Source organism: Lemur catta, chromosome 4 (genome assembly GCF_020740605.2).
Source record: "Lemur catta isolate mLemCat1 chromosome 4, mLemCat1.pri, whole genome shotgun sequence".
Lineage (NCBI taxonomy): Eukaryota > Metazoa > Chordata > Mammalia > Primates > Lemuridae > Lemur > Lemur catta.
This window is the reverse complement of record NC_059131.1, coordinates 20,299,844-20,323,429: the sequence shown is the minus strand read 5'-3', so window position 1 is coordinate 20,323,429 and position 23,586 is coordinate 20,299,844. Positions and strand designations below refer to the sequence as shown.

The 23,586-nt window shown below is 34.4% G+C and overlaps 1 protein-coding gene across 2 annotated transcripts in view; it reads right to left on the bottom strand.

Moving 5' to 3' along the window:
• BABAM2 (BRISC and BRCA1 A complex member 2) overlaps positions 1 to 23,586 on the bottom strand; it is a 387,195-nt gene that overhangs the window by 288,114 nt on the left and 75,495 nt on the right. For both annotated transcript variants that reach the window (XM_045549309.1, XM_045549308.1), the window contains exon 4: positions 16,189 to 16,283. In XM_045549309.1, coding sequence (XP_045405265.1) covers positions 16,189 to 16,283 — 95 coding nt within the window. The remainder of the gene's footprint in view (positions 1 to 16,188; positions 16,284 to 23,586) is intronic.

The window sequence follows — 23,586 nt, the reverse complement described above, 5'->3', positions numbered from 1 at the left end:
ATGAAAAGGATGGAGCATGTGTACAATGCTAAGGTCATCAGCTCATTCTATCCACCAGAGTGAAAATGTTCATGGATACAATGACTCAATGACTCAAGTGAGGAGAATCAAGACAAAGAAGTCTCAATTCTAAGACTTTCATTTGTGATATCAGGCTTTCTCTTCTTCAGAATTTGGTGGTGTGATGATGGCCTACAGCAGTGGTCCCCAACCTTTTTGGCACCAGGGACTGGTTTCATTTCATGGAAGACAATTTTTCCATAGACCGGGGGGAGTGGTTTTGGGATGATTCAAGCGCATTACGTTTATTGTGCACTTTATTTCCATTATTATTACATTGTAATATATAATGAAATAATTATACAACTCACCATAACAGAATCTAATGCCGCCACTGATCTGACAGGAGGCAGAGCTCAGGTGGTTGTGCTAGCGATGGGGAGTGGCTGTAAATACAGATGAAGCTTCACTCACTCATCCACTGCTCACCTCATGTTGTGCGGCCTGGTTCCTAACAGGCCAAGGACAGTACTGGTCTACATGGCCCAGGGGTTAGGGACCACATGCCTAGACGTACTGGGAGATGCTATAAAGAGCCTAAGAACAATGTCACCATGAGCAGAGGGCAGAGAAAAGCCCGAATGACATTGTTTAAGCCCTAAAACTAGTCACTCTCCAAACTAGTTCTATCCCTGGTCTTTTTTGTTACGTGAACCAATAAATTCTTTTTTTACTTAAGGCAGTTTGATCACATTTTCTGTCACTAGCATCCTACCAAGTTCTAACTGCTATAATTCATTATGTGATTGCCCTTCCTGAAGTAATTTCCCCTCCATGTGAATTTTATTATTACCTTTCTTTTCTATGTTATACCACAGTTACATTCTGCCTTATATCATAACTATCTGTAGCCATATTTTCTCCATCACTGAACCATCAGCATGGAGCACAGTGCCTACAATATGATGGATTCAATAAACAGGTATTGAAGAAACTGTGACTACAGCAATGTGTCATTCATTTTTATATCCTTAGCACCTAGCACAAGGTTTAAATATAGTACAGGCTCAACACATGTTTGCAGAAGGAACTAACTAATAAGATGATGGAAATAATATCACAAAAAAGCAGAGATCAGTATATATACAAATGGGATCTTAAAATAATCCTTCCCAGTGACTAGAATGATCCATGTGGTAGTGGATAAGAGTTGGAGACATCAGTATGAAATGATATATGAAACCTTAATATAGATACTAGTAGTTACATATACAAATACTTATATATATATTTCCTTGCTCTGTTAGCTGAGTACCTAAAAGGAACAATACCCCAATAGCAACAAGCACACCTAGCACTCATATCTTGGTTTCTAATATCTTTCTCTAATTAAAAAGAATCAGAGCTCCTTGGAGAAATGGCTGATTCTAGAACTACAACAGGGAATTTACAAGACGAGCCTAGGAGTATCTCATAGTGCCAGAAAGTAAGAAAGTGCTCCAAAAAACAAACAAACAAAAACAACTACAATGATGGGGGCATATCAAAAAACTTCCAATGGCCAAAGTTAGAACAATTTGAGTAGCAAAATAAATAACACAGTATTGATTATAATCCAAAGTATAAAATAAATGTCTGTAAGTCCATATTGAAATAAATGATTGAATACATAATAAATGGAGAAGAACAGATGAGTATCTCATGCAGACAAATTCCAGATAATTTATGTAGCTACTCTGCCCTCAAAGAGGTAGAGCATAACTCCCCACTTCTGCGGTTGCACATGACAAGTCCCTTCCAAAGAGTACAGTACAAAAAGGGGGAGGAAAAGTTTATGTAACTTTATAGTGAAGCAAACACTCCCTCAAACCAAGTGATTAAGGTTAATAATAAAAGTGGAAACTTATATTGATAGTATGTACCCTTGATTTGATGTGATGAAAATGGCTTTGTACCTCTGAGGTCTTCCTACAAAATCCCATAACCACAGCCTAATCATCAGAAAAACATCAGACAAATCCCAATTGAGGGACATTCTAAAAAATACCTGACCAGTTACTCCTCAAAACCATCACAGTCACCAAAAACAAGGAAAATATAAGAAGCTGTCACAACCAAGAGAAGCCCAAACAGACATAAGGACTAAATGTAATGTGGTATCCCAGATGAGATCTTGGAGCAGAAAAAGGACATTATGAAAAAATTTTCAAAATTCCAAATAAAGTATGAACTTTACCATAATATATCAATATTGGTTCATCAATTGTCACAAATGTACCATAGTAATGTAAGGTGGTAGCAACAGAGGAAATTGAATGTAGAGTACATGGAACTATCTCTGTAATAATTTTATAAAATATAAAACTAAAGTTCTAAAAGTTTACTAAAAAATAAGTAGCCCTTCCCTCATAAGATCCTGCATGCCAAAAGCACACAAAGCAAGCCTGTTGTAAGATCAGCCTTTGAAACAAGTGAAGAATATGAAATAATTAATTTAGAGACTACAAGGGAATATAATCAACAATCAACTGCACATTTTTCTTTAAAAATGTATAATAAAAATCTAACTCTTCTGAAAAACTAATGTATACACATGAAGTTCATAACTATTTCCAGAAGTATACTTAACAGCAGGTGGCTAAAAAGTAAAAGCATCAGAAATTTCTGGAATCCTCAATACCAGAAGGGAAAAAATATTATCCTCAGTTCATGAGCATCTCACAAAAAGTTTCAGCGTCTTGGTAAATCATATTATGAAGGAAAAACAAAAACAAACCTAAGGCTGTGGTAGTTTTTAAAAATCACAGAATAAACTAGCAATTAATAATTCTTAGCTTTGCATTCTAAACCCCTTATAATTGTGCCTCAACCTACCTCTATAACTGTATTTTTTGCTATTTGCCTATGCAAACTCTACTCCAAGCAAACTGATTTGCTCAGTGCTTCTAATAGGCCATCCTTGATATGTGATGCTTCTCATACCTGCCTACAGTGCCACCCTCTCGTCTCTTCATCTTCTACATCCAAATACTGCTCGAAGACCCAGCTAAAACCCTTCCTCTTCCATAAAGTCTCAGATCACCTTAGGTTCCATAATCACCAGTTTATCAGAATTCCAGTACTATTTAATGTGGTAATCAGCATATTTATTCATTAAAATTAAAAAAATAAGTTAAATTTTAAAACCTTAGTGTGTATCTTAAAAGGTAGGTTCTTTATCTCCTACTCAAAGCTCTACATGTGTTAGCCAAAAACAATTTTGATGTTGGTTTACTAAAACCTTCATTTCTCCCTTAATCTTCTTAAGAGAAACATAAGCAGAATCCCTGTTCATAGACACTAGACTTAAAATGATAAAGAGATTTTTTGAGTAAGTTATTAACCATAACCAACTATTGGTTATTCATGGTAAGGGAAAAGAGGGTTAAGAATTCACAAGTAATCACAATTTCCTTTAGCCTTAAGTGGAGCTCCTTTTCTATGAGTAACAAACTTAAAAATAAAGAAAAAGGACTGGTTTGAGATAAATCTTTTATTTTTCTGGGGAGGTACTAACAATCAAGAATAGGTCAAAAGAATAGAAGCCAATTTTAAAAGATGCTTCAGATGAATTTCTAATGTCATAGGAGAAACGCTTACAGTAATATATAAAGTAAAAAAAACTGAAAAATGTGGAAGGCATATATGCATGTGGCACAGACACACAAAAACACTGAAAGTAAAACTCCACTAAAATGTGAATACTCATCTCTAATTTATGTGGGATTATGGACTAGATTTCTTGGTACTTACCTATATTTCATGTGCTATTATTAATAAAAACACATTATTATAATTTAAACATCCAGCTCTTTGAGGGGAGTGGTAGAGAGAATAGGAGATGATAAAGAGAAAGGATAACAAAGAGAGATGATCAACCAAAGACAATGGGTTATCTTCAAAACTGACCATTAAATAACTCCTCTGAATAAGCACATTCTTGAACTGCAATGGTTTATACTCAGCTCAGTACCTCATTTTCCCAGAAGCATTTTTACAAATTCAATTGAGTAAATCAAAACTAGCAACATCTGCTAAATGTTATATTTACCATTGGATTTCAAAAAATAACTTGGTTTGCCTTTTTTTCATTCGTCTTATGAGAGTGAACATTTTAAATGTACCTTGTTTGTACTTTCAAGACATTCTGTTTTTCTACAACTATGCTTTTAAAGCCTTGTTTATAACACATGCTTTCAAAATTATGTGTATACATAACGTGTATATATTAATACTCCTCCTCTTAATCCATCATTGGCTATAATAGCAACACCTTTGGAAAAATAGATAAATTTATAAACTATAATTTTTAATCCAGGGGCCTTCCACTGTCTCCCCTTAGGAGATACATTAAAAAAAAAAGAACATCAACTTCCTTCCTACCTCATAAAATGTTTTCATGACTGATAAGTTAAAATAGATAATGACAAAAGTACAAGAGAGTTCCTAGTACATCAGCACATAAGCCAGTTTTCCATCAAAATTTCTAGTAATTTTCCCATATTCACTGAGGTAATTTATTGATACCTGCTTTGATTACAAGCTGCATTTAACTCCAAAGAACCAGAGATAGCATCCTAAATAATGTTTTTATTTTTACCTTAGTATTATCTATTGAAACTTAAAATCTAGGTTTTCATAAAAAAGGAAGAAGTACAAGTTTATCAAATATTTTATTAATTTTTATAAATGTTATTGAACTTTTAACATCATTTTACTTAATTATTAATAATTAATCTTTATTAATTCTGTATTCTTACCAATGAGGTATATAGTATTTTATGGTCGACTCAAGTTTTCTGCACTTTTGCTTTGAAAATAAAAGGTAAAATTATATGTTCTCAAAATATTATACCACTGGTCTGTACTTCCAGGTGGGATGGAGTAGCTTTGTACAGACCAGCACTTTCAGTAAGAACAGCTACAAAGTTAGATAAAATATACATTATCTATTTGAAGGTATTCACTATCCATGGAAGTGATGAGAACTGGAGGGGCTGAGAACCTCAGGGAGGAGAGAATCTCAGGGAGGAGAGAACCCAGGGAGAGGAGCTTACTTCTGCAGCCGCTTTCCCTCTAGGGACGTATGCAAATTCAGGGCACAGCAGGGAAGCTGAGACTCCAGGCTATACTGCTGCTGAGGCTTAAAAAGCACAGAACTTTTCGCAGGATGTTGAGAGATCTGAAACATGCAGCCAGTTCCTCTCAGGACTTTGAAGAATTCTGGGGAAGCCCGGGTCTAGAAGTTAAAAGTTAAGAAAATGCCTCTGAAAAGCATAGCAGAGTTATCAGCAGTCTTGCATGATAACATTTAGGATTTGGGATTCATCAGGGCAAAGATCCACATTGCCTGTGCACTTAAGTATTTGACAGATGACAGAACATTCTATTTTAAAATATGTTATGGGTCAAGGCACTTAGAATTGTTTACGAACATTGGCCACTCCAGCTTGCCAGGTAAACTCTGAAAAGCTCTACCTCAAGAACAGGAGTGAACCAGAGGTAAACAGACTCTTACCAAAGCCATAAACCAGCCTCAACTCAGCAAAGTTCTTGAATAGATTAAAGTGATTAGCCTATCAGATCAGCCTATCTGCCTATCAGAGGGGATAATAAACCCCCTCTCTCTGCAAAAAGATGGAATCATCTGGAGTCTCTATAATTTTTTAACTGAAATATCTGACATCCACTTAAAACTACTAGAAACACCAAATACCGAACCATGTTATTAATAACCAAGGAAAAAAGTAGGCAAAACAAACAGACCCAAGGATAATCCAGATATTACAGTTAGGTGAAATGGAGTTGAAAATAAATATGATTAATATGTGCAAGAAAATGAAGAAAACTAAGTAGAAAATAGATGAAAAAATAAAGAAATTCACCAGAGAATTGGAATTTATAGAAAAGAATCAAATAGAATTATAGAATTGAAGAATATATTACCTAAAATTAAAAACTCATTAGATGGGTTTAACAGCAAAAAAAAATAACAAACTGGAAGGTAAATTTGGCATTGTCTACTTGTACTACTTATTCATTTATTGTCTCTCATCTCCCAAATCCACTCTTCTTTACCCTGTTTATGAAACTAGGGCTAGACACTATAAATATTTTTCCTTTGCCAGTGGCTGCTATGTTCAGCTTGTCAACACAGAAATGGAGGGACAGTGCAAGGTACAGCAGAGGGAGGAACTTCTTACCCTGATTCTGGTGTACTGTTCTTCCTGCTCCTACGGTTCGGCTGCCAGAGGCATGCAGGAAACCTAGTAGTGCCCAACGCCCAGCCTGTTTCACTGGACCCAGCCCATTTCTACTAGCCAGTCGCAGCCTACCAGCACCCAGCAGGCCACCAGCACCAGCTCTGGCCCGCAGGATCCTCAGTGAAGGCCTCCAGCTTCCAGTGGGCTACAGCCACACCCTCTCCAACAAGGAGGTGGGAATTTCAGCTGTGGGGGACACGATGGAGAAAAGGAGAAAGGGTCTTCCAAGTTTGTTCCCTCTTGAGTACTGCCCCTTAGCCCTAGAATAGCTGCTTTCTACACCTGCTAGACTTGCATTCTTTAGAGTTCTCTTTTACTCCTTTAAGTAAATAATTCTTTATACCAACATTTTTCTTATTCGAATTACTGTGATGGTCTCTGTCTCCTAACTGGACTCTGACTGATAAACTAGTAAAGTTGAGAGACCTCAAACTGACCTATCTTCTACACCACGTGTCCTGGCAAGTCCACCCTTCAATATATACACATCAGGAATGCATACATATATTCACCAAGATACATAAAAGAATGCTCATAGTAGCACTATTCACCATAGCAAAAGACTGAAAATAACTCACATCAATCAATAGTAGAATGGATAAACTGTGGTATGCTCATACAATGGAATACAGTGAGCACGAACAACAACCAAAATACACAGGCAAAGTTCACAAATAAATGCTGAATGAAAGAAGCCAGACATACGAATATATACTGGTTGACTCTATTTGCATAAAGATCAAAAAGAGGCAAAAATAAAAATGGCAACATGAAATCAGCAGTGTTTACTCTTAGGCAAGGTGGTCATAGTGATGGAAGGGGATATGAGTGGGGCTTCTAGAAATGTTCTGTTTCTTGATCCAGGGTGCTAGTTACATGGTTGTGCTCACTTGGAAATTCACCATGCTATACCTTATGATTTGTACACTCTTCTAGGTGTATGTTATTTGAGAAAAACAGTTATATAAAAATATATATTAAATTTAAAAACAAATATGTTTTTAAATCCCTGACACTTACCATACATACATGGATCTGATAAAGTACTGCTGCCTATGTTCCCACAGTACCCTGTGCATGCATCTCTAAATCTATACTTTAAGTGTAGCCCTATGCTGCAACTCTGCTTAGTTATCTGCCTTGAGCACTATGTCCAGCTTGAGGGCTTAAGATGAGTGTTTCATAGGTCTCAAATAAGGCAATAAACAGAGATTTGAAAATGAGAGAGCATTCTATTTTAAAATATTTTATAGGCCAAAGAACTCGGAAGTGCTAGGAACAGGAGCACCACACATCTGGATGGCATTTTTCAACAGTGTAACACACAGTCCATTTTAGCTCAGTGCATTCTTAGCATGTATTTGATGTACACAGGGGATAGGAACTATTTTGCAGGGACACAATCAAAAAATGTCTTTCTGTAGGAAGCACAGTAAAGAGGAAGAAAAGTGACAAAAGCCCATGCAAGCAGAACAGTCAATGAAGGACTCAAACAAGGAGTGGATAGTACCTGCAGTAGCATTAGGTTCACTACTCTGAAGATGCTTGTCCCAAACACTAAGTCACCCTCACCTTCCTCAAATCAGGAAGTCAGACAGCAGTGTTTTCCAATCTCACTATGATTGCAACATGCTCTCATATAAATTTATGATCCACCCTTCCTCCTTTATGCAACTTTATTTTAAACTAAAGAGGATTATCATTATTACTTTTGGGGAAAAAAATTTCACAATACCCTTTGAGGTAGCTGAACATACCACAGGGTGTTGCAAAGCAGAAGCCGAAAATCACTGCTTCAGAGGTTCTGTTAACCAATTTATCCCCACAAACTTCTCTAAAACTAAATTTTTTCGGCTATTTTGAAATTTTAATCTAAAGCATATTCTCTAGTCTTGGAAACTAGCAAGTCCCTTAAGGAATACAGAACCTTAAAGGAAACCAGCTCATCTCACAAACATGTATTGTCCACCTCTAGGTACCAGGCACTCTTCTAGTTACTAGGATACAGCAGTAAACAAAACCAATTCCATTCTCTCCCAAAGTGCTGTTCTCTCTTCCAGTGAAGAGACAAGGCTGACCCGTTGTCCCAGTTTTCCTGGGATTATCTTGTTTTAATACTGAATGTCCCACATTCTGGAAAACTCCTGAGTCCTGGGCAAATCAGGGAAGTTGGTCACACTGGCAGAGACAGACACCAAACAAATAAGCAACCAAAATCACCAAGTGGCGGTAAATGTTATGAAGAAAATAGAGCATGATGAAGATAAGAGAGTGCTGGGGAGAATGTTACTATTTTGTATAGGAATGTCAGGGAAGGCCTCTCTATATAATGACATTTGGAGAAGAGAGGGGACAAGCCATTCGGATAACTGAAGGAAGAGTTCCAGACAAAGTGAATGAAAATGGTGAACAGTAAATGAAAAGGTCCTAAGGTGAGAGTGTCCATCACTCAGAGTCCAGCACAAGTTCTATCATTTTGGTGATGATTTTAATCCCATAATTCCAACCGACAATAATTTCCTTTTTCTTTATAATGGGTCCTGTCTTAATTTATTGATCATACTCTCTTCTTACATTATATAATGTATGTGAAAAACCCTATTTAACTACCCCATGCCACTATTTTTGTTTCAATTATTCCAACATTTAATTATATATTACCAACGTCTGTTTTCATATATCTATGTCTTACCTCCCCTAAAATTTAGCCTCCTTAAGGTCAAGTTCCATATTGCACAGTGTTGGACACATAGTATGCAATCAATAAATACTAACAAATAGGATTTTCTTCCATTTGTCTTTTGTTGATTTTTATGCTTTTGTATTAGTAAAGAGGGTATCAGTAGGTCAACATCTTATTCATGACACATGAAACAGTATGACAAACAGGTACAAAAGAATACAGTAAAAGAGAGGTATTTCCATGATGTCCTTATACCATCTATTAAGTAAGTAAAGCTGTGTGTCTGTCTTCCTACTAGCCACATCTACAGCAGAGCCTTATCTCAGAAACACATCTAGAGCAAAGCTCTATTGCCTAGGGCCCTAGGTCATAATACTGAATTATTGTTGAATTAAATAGTTTGATGAATTAATTATTAGCACATAGAATATAAAGCAGTGAATCTGATTTTTAACAAATCTATTAGAACTTATAAGTGCTGACCTTAAAAGTAGCTCCCAGAAATACTATGAGTTTATTATAATGCTGCTTCTATTCTGTCTGAGGAAATGCTTTAAGCTCAGTTCATAAATTCAAAGGAAAAACAATGTCACTATTTTATACTCACATCTCAATATCAAAATATATAATAATCCACCTTCCTCAACAAATTTATTTACCTCAAAAAAGCAGAAAAAGATAAAGAACATACATCTGTAAAGATATTTTTATTCAATAGAAAGAAACACTTTATACTAAAAGTTAGAGCTGTAAGGTTACAGGATAAAATACAAAAATCAATTGTATTTCTACACAGCAGCAATGTAAAACTGAAAATGAGATTTTAAAAAATTCCATGTATAATAATAGCATAAAAACATAACATAGGAATAAATGTGATAAAAGAAATACAAAACTTATACTCTGAAAATTATAAAACATTGTTGAAAGAAATTAAAGAAGGCCTAACTAAATGGAAAGTCAGCTTATGATTGCTAAATGGCAATAATCTCTATATTGATCTACAGAGTCAACACAATCCCTATCAAAATCCCAGCTGGATACTTTACAGAAATTGCTAACGTGATCTTAAAATTCATAAGGAAATGCAAGGGACCCCTAAGAGTGAAAACAATCTTATAAACAAAAAACAAAGTTGGAAAACTCACACTTCCCAATTTCAAAATTTGTTACAAAGTCACAGCAGCCAAGACAATGTGGTACTGGTATAAGGATGGACATACACATCAATGGAATAAAATTGAGAATCCAGAAATAAACCTTCACGCTTATAATCAATTGAGTTTTGACAAGAATCCCAAGAAAATTCAATAACGAAAAAAGTCTTTCCAATAAATTGTGCTAAGACATCTATAAGTCCACTTACAAAACAAAATGGGGTCCCAACCTAAGCCATATACAAAAATTAACTCAAAATGGATCAAAGACCTCAACATACCATTAAGAATTATAAATTCTTTGACGAAATCTAAGAGTAAATTTTCATAACCTTGGATTAGGCAATGGTTTCTTAGATATAAAACCAAAAGCACAAGCAACAAAAGAAAAAAAAATAGATAAATTGGACTTCATCAAAATTTAAAACTTTCATCCTCCAGAAGACACTTTCTAAGGAGAAAGTGAAAAGATAATCCACAGAATGGGAGAAAATTTGGCAAATCAAATAGCTGATGAAGGACTTTACCCACAATATATAAAGAATTCTTACAATTCAACAATATCAAAACCATAATGAGATACCATTTAATACCTACTAGGATGACTACAATCAAAAAGACATACAATAACAAGTGTTGTTGAGTATGTGGAGAAATTGGAACACTTATACTCGGAGAGTAGGAACATAAAATGATGTACCCACTTTTGAAAACAGTCTGGTATTTCCTCAAAAAGCTAAACATAGCATTACCATTTGACCCTGCAATTCTACTCCTAGGGATATATCCAAGCGAAATAAAAATATGTCCACACAACAACAATAGTTATAATAGCCAAAACATGGAAACAAACCAAATGTCCATCACTGACTAATGGATAAATAAAGTGTAGTATGTGATGTGCATACAAACAAATATTATTTGGTGATAAAAATGAAATAGTGATACATGGTACATAAAAAACACTATGCTAAGTGAAATAAGTCAATCACAAAGGACGACATATTATATGATTCCATTTATATGAAATGTCCAGAAGAGGCAAATCCATAGAGACAGAATGCAAATTAGTTGCTGCCTTGGGTGGGAGTGGGTGGTAGGGGTAGGAGGATAGGAAAGTGCTAATTCTAAGGTTTCATTTTTGGGGTGACAACAATGTTCAAAATTTATAGTGATAGTTGCACAATTCTGTGAATGTATTATAATAAAAACCATTGAATTATACACTTTAAATGGGTGAACTGTCTGGCATATAAATTGTCTCAATAAAACTGTCATATATAAAAAAAAATTTGAGCTGTCCCCAAAATAAAAAGTGATACCTCACTAGATATAATGTTAAACAAAGGTAAATGGCCTTTGTTGGAGACATTACTATAAACAATGGATTCAATCAGCGGTTCCCATTAATAGTTCACAGACTAATATATAAAAACAGCCCAGAGAATTTAACAGCTCGTAGGCTTCCCAAAGCATCTAATTCAGTAGGTCCAGTGAGGTCCAGGAATCTATTTTTTTCCAAAATATTAAGGGGCTACAAATGTTTTTGTAACATGGATACCTTTTATAATGCTTTAGTCAGGGCTTTTAGTTTGCCCATTACCTGAATAGTGTTCACTGTACCCAATAGGTAAGTTTTTACCACTTACTCCCTCCCATCCTCCTCCCTTCTTGGTGTCTTTGTGCGTATTCATTAGTTCCCAATTATTAGAGAGCATGTGGTGGTTGTTTTTCCATTCCTGAGATACTTCATTTAGGATAATGGTCTCCAGTTCCATCTAAGTTGCTGCAAAATACACTATTTCATTCCTTTTTATGGCTGAGTAGTACTCCATGGTGTGTATATATATATATTTTTTTTTTTCTTAATCCACTCATGAATTGATGGGCACTTAGGGTGATTTCACATCTTTGTGATTGTGAATTGTGCTGCAATAAAACATTCAAGTATAGGTGTCTTTTCAATAAAATGACTTCTTTTCCTTTAAGTAGATACCCAGTAGTGGGATTGCTGAGTTGAACACTAAGATTACATTTATTTCTTTGAAGAATCTCCCAACTGTTTTCCATAGAGGTTGTACTAATTTTCAGTCCCACCAACAGTGTTTAAGTGTTCCTTTCTCTCTGCATCCATGTCAGCATCTATTGTTTTTTGACTTTTTAATAATGGCCATTCTAACAGTGGTAAAGTAGTATATCTCACTGGGGTTTTAATTTGCATTTCCCTGATGATTAGTGATGTTGAGCATTTCTTCATATGTTTCTTGGAAATTTATTTATCTTCTTTTAAAAACTTCTGTTCATGTCTTTTCCCCACTTTTTAATAGGTTTGTTTTTTTATTGATGATTTGTTTGAGTTCTTTATAGAGTCTGCATGTTAGCCCTTTATCAGATGTATAGTTTATGAATATTTTCTCCCATTCTGTAGGTTGTCTGTTTACTCTGTTGATTATTTACATTGTTAAAATTTCCACACTTCCCAAAATGATTTAGAGATTCAACGCAATCCCATCAAAATACCAACGTCATATTTCACAAATCTAGAAAAAAATAATTCTACACTTCATTTGGAACCAAAAGAGAGCCTGAATAGCCAAAGCAATCTTAAGCAAAAAGAACAAATCTGAAGGCATCACATTACCTAATGTCAAATTATACTACAAGGCTATAGTAACCAAAACAGCATGGTACTGGTACAAAAGTGGAGACACAGACGAATGGAACACAATAGAGAACTCAGAAATAAAACCATGTATCTACAACCAACTAATCTTTGACAAAACAGACAACAACATACACTGGGGAAAGGAAGTCCTATTCAATAAATGATGCTGGAAAAACAGGATGACCACATGCAGAAGAACAAAACAGGACCCCTATCTCTCGCCATATTAAAAAATTAATTCAAGATGGATAAAAGACTTAAATGTAAGCCATGAAACAAAAAAGAAGAAAATGTATGAAAAACTCTTTTAGACATCAGCCTAGGCAAAGAATTTATGACTAAGACCCCAAAGGCAAATACAGCAACAAGAAAAACAAATAAATGGAACTTGGTTAAATTAAAAAGATTCTGTACAGCAAAGGAAATAATCAACAGAAGAATTTGTATTTTTAATAAGCTTCCCAGATTATTTTTATGTATATCCAGAATTGGAACCACTGGACCACTAAGGTCCTAAAACTCAATGATTTTTATGATTCTCTAGTATCCATGAGATATCTATCTTTAGATCTGGTATCTATTCAGTATTTTACACTCATCTAAAAATCTCAAGGTCCTTAATGGAACTCGCCTCCTGACTGAAGAATCTGGGTACAGAAAGAGATGGCTTCATCTGATCACTTACAGCACCCCACATATTTCTATTAACTTTATATGTGTCCTTTACGTAGGCTACCTAAAATCTTTTTTTGGAAAGCAGTAGGTTTAAATAAATTGAATAAATAAAAGATTACATATATTCTCTAAAACTATAATTCTCAAATTGGAACACATTGGGGAGTCCAACTTTTTCTCAAATCAAATATTTATAACATTTTTATATTAAAAATACAGGTACATTAAATAAACAAATGTAAAATTTTCATAAATGTTTAAGAAAAAACAGAAAACTTCAAAGAAATTCCATATTTGCCACAGGAACTATTTTAGACTGCACTTCCAGATTCTAAGGATACATAATTCACCCCCTTCTGCAACTAGTACTTCAGGGGAAAAATCTGAGAAATCTAGGCATTCTGTTTTGTACTCCATGGGTGATGAAATATGTAATCCCCCTTCATTCAGAACCATATGTAGACTAGTCAGGTTATTAGTGACTGTGCTCTGAGCACTTAAAGAAGGGGGGAAATAGTCTGAGCTGAATCCAAGAACTAAACCATAGCTGTGCTCAGGGCAATGTCTGCTGGGGATAAGGCCTTGTAGTTTATTCTGTACTAATGTTTTAACCAAGTGACAATGAACATCATGTGCAACTTCCAGGGCTATTTGGACATCACCCAGCTAGTAGAGAATGTACTCTGGTTGTTTATCTGGGTTCACCCAGCCCTTGGGTCTATGAAGAAGCCCTGATTAACTATCATTAAAAAGAAGGTATGTCCCTAGATTTGCAATCTTTCTCTTAGATCTAATGCTTTGATTTTTGGGTTGCCCTTTTTCAGCTAATTTCTCAAAAACATTTGTGATAACTTTACTCGGACTAAACATCAAAAGAGTGACATTATTATATCAGCTCTGACACAGACTTATATAAATCTAGGTCAATTTCCTCAGTACTAAAATAGAAGAGTAGAATAAGATGGATCTTAAGGTCTTTTTTAGCTTTTAAAATCTATACTCTCATAATTTTTGCCAATATTGCAGACATGCACTACAAATTTTAAATGCAATTTCAAAAAAAGAAGTTGTAAACACATCTTTCTTATTCTCTCCATCATACTATTCCCACTTGTATCATCCTGGATCAAAGCCCCTTTTCTTCCACTAAATTTTTACAACCATCCTCAATTCTGGTCTTCAATTTCTCCTTAATCCATTATATTGATCACATTGCTGTTAGATGATTCTCCCTTCATCATTTCCTTCAATGGCTCTTAGCCCAGCATTCAATGCATTCTACAATCTTCTCACGATTTATCTTACTAACCTTTTCTAGCCCTTCCTTATAGTAACTTATACGTCAGTAAACCTATCAGTACCTTCTTTAGCAATATATTATATATATCATAGCTTCTTCAAATTTGTTTATGTCATTTCCCCACCTGAAATATTCTCTGCCATACTTCCCACTTTTGTTCCACTCTTCAAGAATGAGTACAAGTCTTACCTCCACTACAAAGCATTTTCTGACCTCCTGTAAACTCCTGAGGCACTTAGACTGTAATGTGGCATCTGACAAATGCTACCCTACACTGGGCAGATTTGATACAGTAGAAGTCTGTAAGTGAAACCTCTGCCTGATGTTTTCCAATTAAACCCCTGAGCTTCAATATGGAGTGAATATGTAATAAAAAGGATCTAAAGGGGTCATATTTAACTTCAAAAAATTTTAATCAAATACAATAAGAGCATATTGCAATTATTAAAAATTTTATAACAAATCTATCCTACTCTTGCCGACAGTATTTTTATAGCTGTATTCCAAAGTTTAAAATAATTCTTTAGGTTTTGATTAATACTTCCTGTTTAATACTTCCCCTTTAAAAGGAAGGACAAGATTTCAAAGTAAATCATGAAAACTTTTAATTATAAAACTTTAACAAGACAAAACAAAAAACAAAACTAAGAATATTGTTTTGAACAAAAATAAACCTCTTACAGTATAGGTATCATACCAAACTCAAAGTTGAGAAGGAAAAGAAAGAGACAGTTTGTCTTGTCAGAACCATTTCAACAAAATGGCACATGTTTTTCTCCATCAGCCATGCATAACACACAACTTTTACTAAACCACATGTGCTCTGACAAGAACCATCACCCTTTTCCCCAGTGGTGAAAATTCTTGCTTTAATTCCAGAAACATTTATTTCAACTACAAAGTTTTTGGTCTTGCTTAATAAAGAACACTTAATCTGGTCTTTACCCTTCTGATAATACTACTGAGATAATGTGGATACAAATCCAAATTTGCCACTTTCACTTCTATACAAAAAAGGCCTCTTGAAGAGCCAAAAAACACTCTCCTAACAAGTCCTGCAATGAAGTGTTAGTAAACATTAGAAAATTGATTGCAGGCATGAAATATTAAGTTAAAACAAAGAAAACATTTTCAACATGTCTCTTTAAACTAAAGTAAAAATATTTCAACCAATATGCTGGAGACTTTCATTAATTCAAAGTAGCCTGAAAGGAAAATTGCAATGAAAAAAAAATCTCTTATTTAACTATTTTGGCACATAAAGAGTTGTACTTATTTCACAGCACAGAGAAAAGAGGGGTAGAAAAAAACCCACGTTTGACAAATCTGTTTAGCAACTGTCAAGAGCCAATTTTGTTTTCCTTACAACAAATGCAGATCAATGTGAGTGAGCCTGTAGTACTCACCTGCAAAGCCGCGGGGTCTGGCAGGAATTCAGCATCCTCTCCAAAGATAAAGTCGGGGGGCAGCTCTGGGTATTGGGCATTGAAAATGATATCCCCTGGAAAAATAGAAAATGGTAGGCTCTTCTTATTTCCTTGCTAATGTATACATGTTCTGAAGAATGTATCAGAAAAACTTCTAAAAGAAATTTATATTAGTTTAAGAAAAAATATTGAAAAGTACTTTCTGAATGGTTAATTTTTCAAATAAAAGAACTGATATCCTCTTTTAAATTAACATCCACAACAAGCAATCAAAAAAGTTTTACCTCTTAATATACTATGAATGTAAACATCCAGGTAGAAAAGTAGAACCAGCTACATCCAAAGTACGTGATGATTATTTTTATAGGAAATGTTACTGTCCAGTCACTGCCTGCTAATTAATAAGCTTTTACTGAGGACTGATTCTGTATAGATACAGTCCTTGCCTTGCAGAAATTAAACATACATAAGTTTGGTATAATGGGAAGAACATTTGGCTTGGAGTCAAAAAAGTTAGATTTATATTCACAAGGTCTCTTAATTATTTATTAGCTCAAGTAAACTTGGGCAAGTTTTAACTTCTTTAGCCTTCAGTTTCTTTATCAGTAAAAGGGAGATACACTAGTATTGACATCACAGACTTGTTGTGAGGATAAAAAGAGACAGCGTGCCTAGCACAGTGTCTGGCATGCAGTAAGCACTCAGCAAGTGATATAGGAGTACTACTGTTGGTATTAGTAGTAGCATTATAAAACATAAGACAACAAAGTCTCATGAACAAATTTATGTTGTAAATTCTACCTTTTCATTTCTTTTCTGACTCCTTCTGTAGCTCCCTTTTTTCCTCTGCTCAATCCAAGAATCAGACTTCATCATTTGCTTATATTAAAAAGCAGATTCTTTTATTGACAATCTAATACACATACTCGGTTATAGTGTATAAGAGTGTGTATACTTATGTACACACTCTGCACACATCCATAAAAAACAGTTTTATCAGTACAATCATTTTTACTGCTCAAATAATATCTATATAATGATATCTAAATTTAAACATTCAGACTTCAGTTCTCATTTGAGCCCTTAAATCTGTACATATGAGGCATTTCAATGTCAAACTCAGCAAGTCTAAAAACTGTGATCATAACTGCCCCTTCTCTTACTCTCCTCATTCCCTAGCTGACTTCCCTATGTCTAGGGATAGCACTCCTATTCCTTAATAACCCGTGCTGAAACTTTACTGTCATCTTTGACCTTACATATACTCTTTATACTCTTAGAAAACAAGTGATTTCAATATTTCCTCCAAAATATCACTCATGTGGATTTTTCCTACTGCTAACAGCTCTATCCAGGCCCAGATCACCTAGTCCATACATTCATGCCTTCACTGAATAAATATTTGAACTCTGCTTAGAGCTCTATGCTAGGTACTAAAGATCAAACAAAAACGCCTTCTATCAAAGAGCTGACAGACTGCGGGAACTCAATTATTATCATACTCTCTTAAACGGTCTCCTAATACTAGTTCCCCTCCAGCCGTAATACCTATTATCACCAAGTAAATCTTCTAAAAGTTTTGCCCCAAAATTTCCTATTTCAAGAAACTTCAATAATTCTCTAATATGAAATGGAGTAATGGCAAACTTTCCAAACTGGTACTTAAGATCTCCAAAATACGATGTTCCCACCTATTTACCCACCCTTCTCTTTATCTACAAGCCAATACCTATCTTTTATTCCAGTCAATGTGATCTGCTCAATGCCCTCCAAATACTATTATAGCCAGTTAAAATGTTCTCTCTCCTTGCTCAGTTTTTACCATCCCTTATAAGCCCACTAAATTACCTTCTCCTGCATGAAGCCTAACAAATCTGGTACACACTGATTGTTGTTACTTCTAAAATTCAACAATAATGACTGGTTACACCATTCACTTGAGTATTTAATTATAAATAGTTTTATGTTGTTTTACTGCTCTATATACTTTAAAAAATCATAATAAACACAACCTACATGTGAGGCACTGTGATACACACCATGTCAATACAAAGATATTTATCTTCAAGGAGTTTATGCTTAGTGATAAAGACAAAACATATACACACAATCACAAATACACAACAGTACAAGGTAAATGCATATATTTGATCTTCCTAAATATATTATAAGCATCCACAGAATAGACATGTTTTTATACTTATTTCATGTATCTAACAGGGCAAAGTGCAACACAAATAGAATATATTCGAGAAATGCTCAATAAATGAGAGAAATACTATTCTCTGAATTAAATATCTAAGTACTGAGAAAATCTTCAGTAAAGAATAAAGCATAGCAAAGTTACTCCTAGAGCTTTCTGTAGGGAGTAAGTTTAAGCAAGAAAATGTACCCTTCAGAAGTTGGGTATAGAATTAAATTATCAAAAGTAGCCCAATCACCACCTCTCCTTTACCTAACCCACTATCATCATCTCAAGATTATCAACTATATCCATTACATGGCTAAGAAGCACTAATAGAGACAATGTGAATGTTCTGATTATTCATTCCATTCAAATATACCAAGCAAGCACGATTCTTTAGAAGGGCATACACTTTAGAAATGTGTTTTTAAAAGTCCTATGGTTGGCTTCCTTAGTTACTTTTTAGGAAAAAAATTCATAAAGTTAATAAAGCACAGACCTCAAAGTCCTGAAAAACGCCAAGCTGGAATCTATTGTGCCTTGGTGTTCAAAAAATCAATAACATGCTTAATTCCTATACAAGAAATTTTATAACTTTTGTCACTATAGGAAGATAAGAAGCTGGATTTTTAAATTCTCAAAGGAGCATTGTTAGTAATAAATATTTCCAAACCAGTAAACATTAAAAATCTGATTCAAGGATATCCACTCTTGCCAATTCATTGTACTGAAAGCTGTACTGAAGGCTCTAGCCAGGGCAATTAGACAAGAAAAAGAGATAAAATGCATCTAGATTAGAAAGAGAGAATAAAACTATCTCTATCCACAGATGACATGATCTTGCATATAGAAAGTTCTAATGAATCAATAAAACTAGCATGAGAACTAATAAGCAGCTTCAGCGAAGCTGTAAGACACAAGATAAATGCACAAAAACCAATCACATTTCTGTACAATAGTAGTGAACTCAAAAATGAAATTTAAAAAATCCATTTACACTAGCATCAAAAAGAACAAAATACTTATGAATAAACTTAACAAAAGAAGTATAAGACTGACACACTGAAGACTCTACAACACTGCTTAAAGAAATTAAAGAAGGCCTAAATAAATAGGATGACATCTCACGTTTGTGGATGACAAGACTTAGTACCATTAACACAGCAATACTACCCAAGTTGATCTACAGACTCCATGCAATCCCTATCAAAATCTCAGCAGGATTCTCTGCAGAAATTGACAAGCCAATCCTAAAAATTATATGCAAATGCAAGGGATCCAAATAGCCAGAGCAATCTTGAAAAAAAAAAATAGAAGGATTCACACTTCTCAATTTCAAAAGTTATTACAAAGCCACAGTAATGAAGACACTGTGGTACTGGCATAAAGACAGACATACAGATCAATGGAATAGAATTCAGAGTCCATAAATAAACATTCACATTTATGATCAAATGATTTTTGACAAAGGTGCCAAGACAATTCAATAGGGCAAAAAGTGTTTCCATCACCTCTCTCATTTCATCACCCATTAGAATGGCTACTATCAAAACAAAAGATAACAAGTATGGGTGAGGATGTAGAAAAACTGGAACCCCCTTGGCAATGTAGGCAGGAATGTAAAATGGTGCAGTGCGCCACTGTGGAAAACAGTATGGCAATTCCTCAAAAAGTTAAAAACAGAATTAACATACGATCCAGCAATTCCACTTCTGGGTATATACCCTAAATAACTAAAAGCAGGTTCTCAAACAGAGATTTGTACACATCCCCTTCACAGCAGCATGAGTCACAATAGCCAAAGAGTGGAAGCAATTCAAATGCCCATTAACAGATGAATGGATAAACTAAATGTGGTATATATACATGCAATGAAATATTATTCAGCCTTAAAAAGAGGGAAATTCTAACACATGCTACAATCTGAAGGAATACTGAAGATGTTATGCTAATAGTCACAGAAGACAAATACTACATGACTCCACTGACGTGAGGTATCTCTTTGTTCATAGAGACAGAAAGTAGAATAGTGATTGCCAGTGGCTAGGGAGAAGGAATAATGAAGAGTTTTTGTTTAATGGGTACAGAGCATTAGTTTTGCAAGATGAAAAAAGTTCTGGAGATCATCTGCACAATGTAATTATAACACTACTGAAATGTACACTTAAAAATGGTTAAGATGGTAAATTTTGTTAAGTATATTTTACCACAGTTAAGTTTTATTTTGTTTTTTTTTTTTAAGCATCTTTTCAACAAATGGTGCTTAGACAAATGGATAGCCACAAGCAAAAGAAGGAAGTTGGGCTCCTACCTCACACCATATGCAAAAAATTAAACTTTTATCCTTCGAAGGACACTATCTAGAAAGTGAAAAGATAACCCACAGAATGGGAGAAAATCTGGCAAATCATATAGGTAATAAAAGACTTGTACCCAGAATATATAAAGAACTCTTATAACTCAACAATATACAGGACAATTTAAAAATGGGCAAAGGGTCTGAATAGATACTTCTTCAAAGAAGATATACAAATGGCCAATAAGCACATGAAAAGATGCTCAACATCATTAGCCATCAGGGAAGTGCAATCAAAATCACAATGAAAAACCACTTAATACCCCTACTAGGATGGCTATAATCAAAAAGGCATATAATAACAAGTGTTGGTAACAATGTGGAGAAATTGAAACACTTATATACTGCAAGTGGAGATGTAATATGGTGTAGCCAATTTTGAAAACAGCCTGGCAGTTCCTCAAAAAGTTACATAAAATTACCATTTGAACCTGATATTCCCCTTCTATTAATAGGTACATACCCAAGAAAATTGAAAACATACATCCACATAAAGCACAAAAAAAACACCCTTGCACATTAATGTTTGTAGCAGCATTATTCACAATAGCCAAAAAGTGGAAACAACTAATGTCCATCAATTGATGAATGGATAAATAAAATGTGATATACACATATAATGGAATACTATTCAGCTATAAAAAAGAAAGTATTGATACAGTGCTATAATGTGTATGAACCTTGAAAACATCATGCTAAGTGAAAAAAGTTAGACACAAAAGGTCATTTATTGTATTATTATTGTATGATTCTATTTATATGAAATGTCTAGAATATGCTAATCCATAGAGACAGAAAGTAGATTAACAGTTGCCAGGAGATGCCGAAGGGAAGGAATGGGAAATGACTGCTAACTGGTACAAGGTTTCTTTTTGTGGTAATAAAAATGCTCTAGAATTAGCATTGATGGTTGCACAACTTTGTGGCTTTACTAAAAAAACCACTGAATTGTACATTACTTTAAGGGGTGAATTACACAGTATATAATTATATCTCAATAAAGCTGGGTTTTTTTAGTCTAATGCTAAAATTTGTCCCACTTTAAAGAAATCTGATCTTAAATACAAATAAATTACAAAGTGTTTACTGAATGGTTGTGGGTAAGTTTATTTTTTATAAATAAAATCATATTGAAAATGCAATTTGGGAAGTTCTCCATTTAAAAGAATTCTGCAATGAGCCTTTTTTAAAAGTAAAGAATATTTTCACATGACGAATACTTGCAAAGATCTTTATTTTTCAGGCAGTTTCCAAAATATGCTCTTTTAAAAGGATAGTACTGGGTAATGTTAAAGATTTTTTTAATTTCTTATTTTTAATTATTATGGATACATAATAGTTGTATTTATTTATGGAGTACATGTGATATTTTGATACAAGCATACAATGTATAATGATCAAATCAGAGTAATTGGGACATCTATCACCACAAGCTTTTACCATTTCTCTACGTCCAGTACATTCCAATTCTACTCTTAGTTATTTTGAAATATACAATAAATTACTGTTAACTATAGTCACCCTATTGTGCTACCAAACACTAGATATCCCATTGCCTCTATAGTTGATTTTTCAAAAAAATTTAAAGAAGCCAAAAGTATTTGAATATACAATGAAGTTTTTTTTAAAAAAGAAAATGATGTATACCAAAAGGATCTTTCAAGAGAAAGGCAGGAGGGAGTTTACTACATTACACATAGTAAAAATATCATACGAATATTTTTCAAAACAAAGAAATGAGTTGAAATATCTTTCAGAATCTCACACCCTTACCTTTCAGAATTTCTCAAATTCCTACCTTAGACCTTAAAGAACTCTGAAACACTTTGCCTCAATACTCTACAGCCTCTTTGAAATAAACTGTAGCATTGTTTTCTTGCTATAGAGAATAGTCAGTAAATCAGTCAAGAACATTTATTAAAAACTCACCATGTACAGATGCACATATTGGATACCTGGGGAGTTATATAGGAAGTGGAAAACATAGCACCTGACCTCAAGGCAGACATGGTGGAGAAAAGACCAACATAAATCATACAGAAGAGCAATAACATCACATTTCCTTTATTTCGCTCCAGAGAAGATGATGTGAACACAGTACAGATTACTTGGATACTGCTTACTTCAACTTTTCATTAAAAAAGAAAAGTAGGCAGGAGAACAAAGAAATAAAAATAGGATCAGAGGTGATATAAGGTAAAGTTTAAAAAAAAGAAAGAAAGGAAAGAAACAATACACCTAGGATGCCTAGAAGTGTCATGACCACCTAACAACAAAATGATAGTTTCAAGTATTATTTTTCATTATTCCGTGAAAATTGACAGGCTACAATAGTGGGACCAATGGGGACAGAAGTTCCTTCCTTTCAAAATGCTCATCTACCATGCTTCATAATAAGACACATACATGAAATCAAAGAAATTCGAGGTGCAAGACAGTTACCATTTACATGCTTGTGCCTTGGCAGCTGACAATCTTTAGAAGATATCAGCACCATCTCAGGAAGGCCCAGTCACCAGATCTGCACAGTGGACCATATGTCCTACTGTGCAACTAGAGAAGGAACATAGCCTGTCCATAGGCTCCTTTCCTCCTTCTTTAATGAAATATTATCATGCTATTTTGTCTATCAGTTTCGGTAACTGCCAGGAAAACACAGTTTGGAACAATTCAAATGTTAAGCAATTAGAGTTTTAAGAATGATAGAATTAGTCTTATCATCTGGTGCATTAAATGATTACTTATTGAAACTCAAGGTTCAGGAAGTGAGAGCCAGAACCTTGTGGAAATGCCAGGTTGAAGGAAATGCTCAACAAAAGGTACATTTCAAGCAATA